At 41.2% G+C, this 11,034-nt stretch overlaps 1 protein-coding gene across 1 annotated transcript in view; it reads left to right on the forward strand.

Annotated features, from left to right (window-relative positions):
- Zdbf2 (zinc finger DBF-type containing 2) overlaps nucleotides 1-11,034 on the forward strand; it is a 32,288-nt gene that overhangs the window by 13,064 nt on the left and 8,190 nt on the right. The window contains exon 2 of the mRNA XM_041631743.1: nucleotides 2,841-2,971. Within this exon, the coding sequence (XP_041487677.1) occupies nucleotides 2,841-2,971 (131 nt within the window). The remainder of the gene's footprint in view (nucleotides 1-2,840; nucleotides 2,972-11,034) is intronic.

The raw sequence follows: 11,034 nt of genomic DNA on the forward strand, positions 1-11,034 counted from the left end.
AGGAAGTGAGAAGACAAGACCGGCCACAGAGAGGAAGTGAGAAGACAAGACCAGCCACAGAGAGGAAGTGAGAAGACAAGACCGGCTACAGAGAGGAAGTGAGAAGACAAGACCAGCTACAGAGAGGAAGTGAGAAGACAAGACCGGCTACAGAGAGGAAGTGAGAAGACAAGACCGGCTACAGAGAGGAAGTGAGAAGACAAGACCAGCCACAGAGAGGAAGTGAGAAGACAAGACCGGCTACAGAGAGGAAGTGAGAAGACAAGACCGGCTACAGAGAGGAAGTGAGAAGACAAGACCGGCTACAGAGAGGAAGTGAGAAGACAAGACCAGCCACAGAGAGGAAGTGAGAAGACAGACAAGCCACAGAGAGGAAGTGAGAAGACAAGACCGGCTACAGAGAGGAAGTGAGAAGACAAGACCAGCCACAGAGAGGAAGTGAGAAGACAAGACCGGCTACAGAGAGGAAGTGAGAAGACAAGACCAGCCACAGAGAGGAAGTGAGAAGACAAGACCAGCCACAGAGAGGAAGTGAGAAGACAAGACCAGCCACAGAGAGGAAGTGAGAAGACAAGACCAGTTACAGAGAGGAAGATGATACTTGAATGAAGAGATTATACCCAGAACAAGTAAATTCTACAAGTTAATAAAGAAGAAGACATCTGTTTGAAAAACAGGAAAAAGAGCTAGCGTGGTGGCATTTGCTTGTAATCCAATATTCTGGAGCTGATATTGAATTCAAGGCTAGCCTGGACTTCATAATGAAGAGCCTGTCTTAAAAAACCAACATCAGGATGAAATTTGAATGGACACATAACTAGAGACAATCTGGATTGCCAGTAAAAATTAAAAGCTATCATCAGATTGTGGATTGAGGCCACAATATATGGCATTGAACACCTTCCACAATTGCTAAGATGTGAAAAACAGAATACCAAGAGTCAGTGAAGTAGAGCAATGCAAAGATAAGATAGACTCTTGGTTGAGGCATAGACTGTTGCAGTCACATTGGAAGAGTAGGTACTGAAGCTAAGCATACGTGTATTGTATGACACAAAAGTTGTACCGCTAGTAATATATCAATGTGCGTGCCTTGTCACACAAGACAATGAGATTCTTTGCAGCATTGTTTGTAATGTACAAAATCCATCAAGAGCAGAATGCATAAACTTTGATACTTTCATACAAGAGAATACAGATGTGTACATGAAGATGAGCAGAATACAGCTAATGTTGAATAGTGTTATGAATGCATTGTTGCCTGAGAGAAGTTCAGTGCAAACAAATACATGTTGTATCGTGTTACTTATGTCAATTTTAGAACCTTTCCAAATCATAGCATTAGAAATCAGGGTGATAGTTAGACTTGGGGAAGAGAGAAGAGATGTTAGATTGGTGTAAGACAGAAGAGGGATTTCTAGGTGCTTATATTTGGGGATAGATGGTTATGGATGTGTTTATTCTGTGACGGTTTAGTGTGCCACATATGAGTATTTTGTGTTCTATGTGATCTGTATGTAAAGCCGTGTGAGCTTGTCTGTTGTGGTGGCACCTGCAGCTTACACAGATGTGCTACTCCGTGCACATTGTCCTCTCTCTTGCCTTAGCAAAGGACAAGATTAGGTTTCAGTTGAGACTTTGTTCCCTTGTCCACTTGTCCTTTATCTAGCTCTGGTGATGGACACTGGACAGTGGGGGAGTTGTAGCAAGAGGATCTGGAGATGTCCTACTTGATTGCTCCTGGGGATAAGGTAACACTGAAGAAAAAGTCTCATGTCAGCATGACAGGAAATAATTCCAAGAGCTGTAACAGTGGTCAGGAATTAGCAACTTATTTTTTTAAAATAGTCCTTAACTATATTAAAACATGATTTAAAAATGTCGCTAAAGCATGTCATTGTATTATAAGGAACATATGCAATTAATACGCCATTTATACTAGCTGCGTAACAATGGAAAGCTTATAACCTGCAGTTTGGCTCACATTCAGATCCTGGCTTTGCTGTTTGCTTTTATTTTATATTTGTGCCCCACTCTCTTTGTGTCAAAAGAGGGCGCTGTTCTTGCAGAGTGCAAACACAGTAAGCTTTTAAGCTGGATTGAAGAGCCCTGTGTGTGGCATATGGTCTGTTTTAGCCTGTTATCATGTTGCTAATCCACTAATACGGGTGCCTGTGTAAAGCTGAAGGCTTTAATGTGCTTACACTAATATTCTGCCAAGGCAGGATTCTTCTTAGTCACTGAAGAAAAAGAAATGAAGCATTTTTGGAGTTAATCTTTGTTCTTTTATAATACCATAATCCAACCCTGTTCTCTCTTCACAGTTTTTTTTTTATTGTAAAAATACTCACTGGAAAATATAAAAATTTTAAGAAAAATTAAAAATTCTCCATAACCATATCACTTAAAAGCATACTTTTAAGATTTTAGTACATTTTCTTCCATTTGCTTGTCTGTATATATTTAAACTGTAGTTTCAGACAGAGCCATACATACAATTTTTCTTTTAATACATAGTATTTATTTTTATTATGGTTTCTTTATTATTTTAGGTAGCTGCATGGTATTACATTTTAGTCTACATTATAATTTAAGAATATTATGCAGCTTCCAGTTAAATACTATATATGGTGTATTAAGTATACTTTTTGATGTCGTTCTTTGTATTTAGAGGAACGTAACTATATTTAGGGAGACACATTATTACGGTTTTAGATACATATATTAGAAGTGCTACATGGAAAGAATATCAACTTACATTTCTGCAATACATACATGAGTCCGTTCTGTTGGCGTGAATGGCGGTTACTCATTTAGAATACCCACTGCTTCTCTTGCAGCACTTGCTTAGTGCCCAGCACAGAGACCTGACCAGACAGAGTCGGCGTCGGACGACTGCCGACGACAGTTTGATGGAACGCTTCATGCAGGATGTGCTGGACCACCACCCAGACAACTACCAAGACAACAGGTAAGGCCTTTCAATGGAGTATCACCCTATTCCATCCGCCCACCATCTGGCTTTGGAAATGCTGTAGCCCAGACTGGCTTCAAACTGTTTCTCAAGTGATGAGATTATATATGAATGTTTCACCATACCTGGCTTTTAAAGTCTGTGATTGAATTAAAAAAATAAAGTGCAGCTGGGTAGTGGTGGCGCACACCTTTATTCCTCGTACTTGGGAGGCAGAGGCAGGCGATGTCTGTGAGTTCGAGGACAGCCTGGTCTACAGAGTGAGCTGCAGGACAGCCAGGGCTAGACAGAGAAACCCTGTCTTGAAAAATAACAAAGAAAAGTACAAAATTATTTTGTGTTTATGGAACTAGGGACTAAACCTAAGTGCTCAAACAAGGCAGGCAAGCATTCTGCTCTGGCTGTCTTCCCAGCCTTGAAGGGAACTGTCTTCTTTAACCAATGAAAGCAAACAACTGCAAAGGAAAGCCATTGGCTACAGTCTGGATGCAGGGCTAGGAGGAGAGTTAGCACGTACCTAGCCCTAAAGTGAAACTTTATCTAGTAACTGCCATTTTAATGTTTATTTTACTTATGTCTTTAAAGATTTATCTGTAGGGGGCTCTGGAGTGATGTCTCTTGCAGAAGCCCACATGTTGATTGACTGACATCCCCTTTGGACCTCTACAGGCATACATGTGGTGCACAGACATGCAGACAAAACACTCATATGCCTATTATAAGAATACATAGTTTTAATTTGATTTGTGTATATGTTTGCTCTTGCGAGCATGTGCATGCACATATGTGCGTGTGCACCTACATGCTGAGCTTTAGTATTTTCTGGGCTAGGCTGGAAGCCACCAAGTCTCAGCAATCCCCCTGTTTCTACCCATCTCTGAGCTACTTTTACAGGCATGTACAGAGTTCCTAGTTTGTTATATGGCTGTTGGGATCCAAACTTTGGTCCTCATGACTATGCAGCAAGTACTCGTAACTGCTAAGCCATTTCTCCATCTCAGTTGCTTGTGTGATTTTACTATGCGCCTGGGATGCTAGCCGAAACCTAGAGTGCTGTAGTATTAGTGAGTCCCTGGCTTCAGTCCTCAGCCCTGCCAATAAACAATTCACTGCAGAAAATATGCACAAAGCTATGCTTTTTCCTAAATAAATGTCTTAGGCTGAGAAGTGATTATGTGTTATTAAGGTCTTTTTAGGTGTGTCATAGGATTAAATGTTGGGTAGAGGTGGAGCAAAATGTTTTGAAAGATTAGTAACAGAAAAGTTGGTCATAATAAGACAATATAGCCAAAGTAAAAATCTAAGACAATTTTATATTAATGGATTTGTGTGCTGACTGAGTAGAGGACATATTAGATTGAATGGTCTCTTTATGCACTCTGCCAGGATCTTGATGTCTTTTCAAAAGATTTTCAGTTAAATTTTTATTATATATTTTTTTCATCTCTGTATATGTGGAAGTTAGAGGACAACTTGCAGGAGCTAATTTTCTCTTTTAAGTACCATGTATGTTTTGGGAATCATATATAGGCTTGGTGACAAACATATTTACCCTTTAAGCCATTTTTCTGGCTTTCGATAGCTACCCCCACCAATCAGCTTGTTTTGGTTGTTTTAATACAGAAAATTTTGTAACATTTAAAAGTTAATTTTTAATTTCCTGGGCTTAAAGAACCCTAGAAATCAGACTATAACAAGTATGCAAGATAAGCAAAGCAAAATGGGGCATATCTACACAGACTTTCCCAAGGCGCACACCAGTCATAGGAAAAGAAACATGCATTGCAAGACACGAATCTAGAATTTAGAAATGATGAAGATGTTGTAATGGGGAAATGTTTTTTCAAATGTTGTTTTTCAGTAGGAACTGGTAGAAAGATAAGATTAGACTAACCATGGGATCATACATGAGACTTTCAGACTTATAAACCTCATAAGCATTTCTTCAACAAATGTCTGTACAACTGTCTTAGACACCTTAGCCACGGCAACTCATAAAAGAAAGCATTTAACCTGGGACTCTTGGTGTCTGAGGGTTAGAGCCCATAGCGTCATGGTAGGGAACATAGCAACAGGCAGGCCTGGTGCTGGAGCAGTAGCTGAGAGCTCACATCCAATCTACAAGGAAGAGGCAGAGAGAGAGAGGGCACTAACTGGGAATGGTGTGGGCTTTTGAAGCTTCACCTGCCCCAGTGACGCACCTCCTCCAACAAGGCCACACTTTGTAATTCTTCCCACCAGTTCCACCAACTGGGGACCAAGTATTCAGACATATGAGCCTGTGGAGGCCATTGTCATTCAAGTCATCACAGCAACTGTTTCTGTAGTTTAACTTCATAGGGCTTGAACTTCTAGGCGAGAGTATATAGATCATTATAAATCAGCAGGTCTCAAAATATAGGTCATGACCTCTTTGGGGGTCAAAGGGCCCTTTCACCAGGGTCACCTAAGACAAACAGAAAATACAGATTCATAGCAGTAGGGACTGGAGAGGTGGCTAAGATGCACTGGCTGCTCTTGCAGAGGTCCTGAGTTCAATTCCCAGCACCCACATGGTGGCTCACAGCATCTATAATGGGATCTGCTGCTCTTTTCTGGTGTGCAGGTGCACATGCAGACAGAGCACTCATAAAAAATAAATTAATGAAAACAAGGATTCATAACAGTAGAAATATTAAAGTTACGAAGTAGCAACAAAAATTAATCCCAGCACTTGGGAGGCAGAGGCAGGCGGATCTTTGTGAGTTCGAGACCAGCCTGGTCTACAAGAGCTAGTTCCAGGACAGGCTCCAAAACCACAGAGAAACCCTGTCTCGAAAAACCAAAAAAAAAAAAAAAATAATTGAATGGTTGGGGGTCACCACAACGTGAACTACATCAAAGGGTCACAGCAGTAGGAGGGTTGAGAACCCACTGCTGTAAAGGCTTTATTTTTTTAACTTTTCATTTTGGGATAATATATCAGACTTACCAAACACATTGTAAAACGGATAGAAAAACTTGAGCCCTGAACGTACAATTAAACTAGGAACCACTCTTATGGATGCTGCTGGCTTCTCCGTAGTTGTACTCTGGGCATGCTCTGGCCCTGTGCTGGGACCACCAGTGCTCACACGCTGTCCTGAATGCCCTGTCTCCTTAGTCGCCCTCCAACTTTGTGATTTCACTATTACTTATTAACTCACTAAGTCTATGACACCTCTTAAGAGCGCTGTATTTATTTTATGACCAGCAGCCCGGTTTGGACTTGTCTGGTGTTTCCCCATGACTAAACTAAGAGGATACATCTGGGCAGTAATTCCTCAAAGCTGAGCTTGTATCCTTTGGGGCACAAGATATTGACATGTCTAATTGGTGGTAATTTCTTTTAATTACTAAACTCATTTAGGATACAGAAAATACTGGCTTTCATTATGACGTTTGGCTTGCATTCACCCCCTACTGCCTTTGTGCCTCCACTCCTGCTAGTTCATTCTTCAGACATGGATGACGGTAACTTGATTGACTTGTCTGATTAAAGCAGTGCCAATTTACCCACTGAACCGTTTCACTGGCCCTAAAGTTCCCCTTTAGCTCAAGAGCTATGTACAAGTTTTTTTTTTTTTTTTTTTTTTTGGTGTGGTAAAGTGACAAATGACTCGAAATTGAATTATGGTTTGTTGCTATTAAATACAGATAGATAGAAATACAGATGCAAATAGAAGCTTCTAGGTGGTTGTTGCCATATTGTTCTCTTTTCACCTTCTTTTATTTTTGGTTCCTTCCATTTTCTGTATTGCCCCCCCTTTTCTTTCCCTCCCTCCCTCCCTCCCTCCTTTCTTTCTTTATTTCTTTCTTTATTTATTTTTGTGAGATAGGGTTTCTCTGTGTAGCTTTGGAGCCTGTCTGGAACAGGCTGGCCTCAGACTCAGAGGTTCTCCTTGCTAAAGATTTACTTACAAAACAAATAAGGCAGCCAGGTGGTGGTGGTGCACTCCTTCAACCCTAGAAGGACTGAATCCTTTGAACTCAGGAGGCAGAGGTAGGCAGATCTCTGTGTTTGAGGCCAGCCTGGTCTACAGAGCAAGTTCCAAGACAGCCCGGCTACAAAGAGAAACCCTGTCTTGAAAACCAAAAACAAAGCAAATGAAGGTAATGTAGAGTTTTGAAAAAGGTGAAAGTGATTCCTGCATTATCATTTCATTGATTAGATGTCAAAATTGTGTTTTTAACTATAGGGTAATGTTATTTTGATGAGTTTGTAGCACGAATTCTAATTGGTCTTAATAATAAAACCCAGAGTCAGATATAGGGGTTAATACTGAAGATCAGAGAAACAACGCAGACAGCTACTAGAGAGTTCTTTTACCTCTATCAATGCTCAAACTGCAGGAGTGATCCTGTTCTCAGATTGCATCTCCAGACTGCTGTCTGTCTCCACCAAACCTCAGACTGCAGTGAGCTCTTGTCTCCTCCCTCCTTATATTCCTCTCTCCTGCCAGCCATATCCCTTCCTGTCTCCACTTCCCTAGTGCTGGGATTAAAGTCTTGGGACTCCCAAATCCTGGGATTAAAGGTGTGAGCCACCACCGCCTGGCCTCTAGTGGTTTAGCTCTGCACTCTGATCTTCAGTCAAGTTTTATTTGTTAAAACACAAAGTATCACTACATTTTCCTCTTTTTGTCTAAAATGAAAAAAGAAGGTTATAACTAATATAAGAAAAACTACATGCAGTAAGCACAATAACTATACAATATATACAGGCAGTAAGCACATCTGCAATGTCTAATCCATTTGCATTTGACAAATTCAGAGAAAATACTCCATCATCTATCCTATCTTGGTGAGTCCAAAGTGTTGTGCTGCTGGGGAACCTCCTTCAGCCGATGACCTTTGAGACACTGGGGCGAGGCTGGGGGTGGCCTTGGGTACTAACGATTTTATCTTAACAAGCAAGCATCCTGGGGTTTAGAGAAGGAGAGAGTGGCACTCAAACACCAAAGCCAGCTTTAATCTTTAACTGGACTGGGACTACAGAAAGACCATTTGCATTACATGTCTGTAGAGAACAGCAGAAACAAACATTTGGGAAGATTTATGAAATTTTATCTTGGTGGAAATGTGATATACCAATAGGCCAGTTTACTCTTTTTCTTGGGATATTTTTTTCTGAATGATTTGCCATTTTTCTTCAGACGTCTCATTTGTCCAGTGGTCTTTGGATTCCTTAGTTGTATACCTTTATTCTCCTGAAAAGCCAGAAACAAAACCCTTCCCCAACTCTAATTTTGGGGAGGTTCTCTTTTGGCAAGTTATATCTGATCAAGGGAAAAGCATTTGTTAGTTTTATAGGTTAGTTTAAATGAAATGGCCATGCTGCTTGATGAACTATCACCTCTTCTAATTAAGTTAGTTATTAAGGCCAATTAGAATTTGTGCTATAACAATTATGTTTATTACCCACAATCCAAATAAAATAAATTACCAAGGGGCTTGAGTGAGGGCTCAGCAACGAAGAGAAATCAACTGCTCCTGCAGAGGACCCCGAGTCAGTTCCCAGCATCCCTGATGGCTTACAGCCAACTCTCACTCCAGTTCCATGAGATCAGTACCCTCTTCTGACTTCAGCAGTCACAAGGCACACACATGGTGCTCTTAGATATGTGCACATAAAATAAATCTAAAACACTTTAAAAAAGATGACTTTTAGTTTGGGTTTCTATTGCTGCGAAGAGAGACCATAAAGGAAAACATTTAATTGGGGTGGCTTACAGTTTCAGAGGTTTAGTCTATTATCATCATGGCAGCATGCAGGCAGACATGGTGCTGGAGAAAGAGCTCAGAGTTCTACATCCTGATCCATAGTCAGCAGGAGTGTGTCCTACTGGGTGTAACTTGAGCATCTGAGACCACAAAGCCTGCCACTACAGTGACACACTTCCTCCACAAGGCCACACCTCCTGATTTATTGTGCCACTCCCTGTTGGCCAAGCGGTCAACACACGAGTGTATGGGAACCACTGCAGTGACTTATGGAATGAAAACAGTATTACTTCTGAGAGGTTAATAAAAGAGCAGCATAGGGACTTGTGGCTAAAAGCACTTGCTGTGCTTTCAGAGAGCCACCTTTGGTTCACAGCACTCACATCAGGTAGCTCACAAACACCTGTAATTCTACTTCTAAGGGCTATACTGTGTCTTCTGTTCTCTACAGATATCAGGCACACATGTGGTGCACACACATACATGTGGTACATACATGTGCACATACATGCATGCAGGCAAAAACCACACGTAAAAAGTAAGTCTTTAGAAAAATGCCAAAGCCGTTGCTGATCCATGCACACATGCTTTTAGACAAATGTGGCATTTCTCAAGTCTAAAAACCTGGCTGACCAAGAACTTGGTATGTAGACCAGGCTGGCCTCAGATTCACAGAACTCCACCGGCCATGGCCTCCCACGTGTTGGTATTGAAAGAATGCACTACCACACCCAGCTGTAGTTTCTAATTACTATAGACATTTAGAAACATTTGGTTACTAAAGTGCTAGGGATTTGTTTATTACTTTTTATGGTAACACATTATTTTATTACATATTTTAAAAATATTTAATGTAAAAAATACCAATAGCAAAAACACAAGAATAGGAAATCCCTCACAGGTTTGCACATCGTCCTGCAGGGTCATTCCTGTTTCAGTGTGCTGCTGCCAGAGTGAGCACCCGTTTGTTGTGTCTGAGTACATCCCAACACAGCCTTGATATGCTCCAAGTCTCTGGAGTTCTGAGATTGCAGACGTTTGCCACCTTGCTGTTGCTAAACTTTAGGATTATATGTGTGTGCAACAGGCTACAGCTTGGTGCTGAGTGTCTTTGTCTCACCCCCTTATTTTTTGAGATGGTCTCCCTCAGCCTGGAACCCCCTGGGGTCCTACGCTGGTGCCTTAGATGTGCTGCCTGCTCCTGGTTCTCAAGCCTCTACCACTGCAGCGTCTCCTCCAGCTTTAGGCTGGAGTCTTCTAAAGAAAATTGTAACAGAAAAATTAAAAAGTGCTAATAAAGAGAGTTTTTATAAAGTCAGGCATAGTGATACACACCTTTAATTCCAGTACTCGAAGGGAGAGTCAGGTGGATCTCTGCTTGAGGCCAGCCTGGGCTACAGAGTGAGTTCCACCACAGCAGGGCTACACAGTAAGACCCAGTTTCCCCCAAAAAGAGGGTCTTTATAATATGACTTAACTGAATTTATCTAATATTAAATGCCTCACCATTAGTCTGGTACATTTGTTGTAATTAATGAACTGATAATACTTGTTCATAACCTGTCTATAACTTGTTCAAATTCCTTGAGTAATTTTTTTTTAAGACAGGGTTTCTCTGTGTAGCATTGACTGTCTCCTGGAACTCATTCTGTAGACGAGGCTGGCCTCGAATTCATAGATCCCCCTACCTCTGCTTCCTGAGTTCTGGGATTAAAGGTGCGTGACACCACCACCTAGCTTCTTTAGTTATTTTTAAATTCGGTTTTCAAACTAAGATTTCCAGATTAATACCTTTTAAAAAAAGGAGACCAATACATATTATACATATTTCCTGTATTCCTGTTGAGGTCACTACTACTACTACTTCTTCTTCCTTCTTCTTTTTCCTTCCTTCCTTCCTTCCTTCCTCTTCCTCCTCTTCCTCCTCTTCTTCTTCCTCTTCCTCTTCTTCTTCTTCTTCTTCTTCTTCTTCTTCTTCTTTTCTTCTTCTTCTCCTCCTCCTCCTTCTCCTCCTACTCTTCCCCCTCCTCCTCCTCCCTCCTTCTTCTCTCTTTTTTTAAGATTTATTTATTTATTGTGTACACAGCGTTCTGGTGCCTGCAGGCTAGAGGAGGACACCAGATCTCACTTGAGATGGTTGAGAGGCACCATATGGTTGTTGGGAATTGAACTCAGGACCTCTGAAAGAGCAGCCAGCACTCTTAACCTCTGAGTTATTTTGCCAGCCCTAGGGCTAGCTTCTTACGTGTGCATCTGTAGATAGAGTTAACTGTATAATTTGTCTTGTTTGACATTACTCTTAAAAACTGAGGTTCCTG

This window comes from Microtus oregoni, unplaced genomic scaffold, assembly GCF_018167655.1.
Source record: "Microtus oregoni isolate MIOR12 unplaced genomic scaffold, Mior012 000038F_ref0000394, whole genome shotgun sequence".
Taxonomy (NCBI): domain Eukaryota; kingdom Metazoa; phylum Chordata; class Mammalia; order Rodentia; family Cricetidae; genus Microtus; species Microtus oregoni.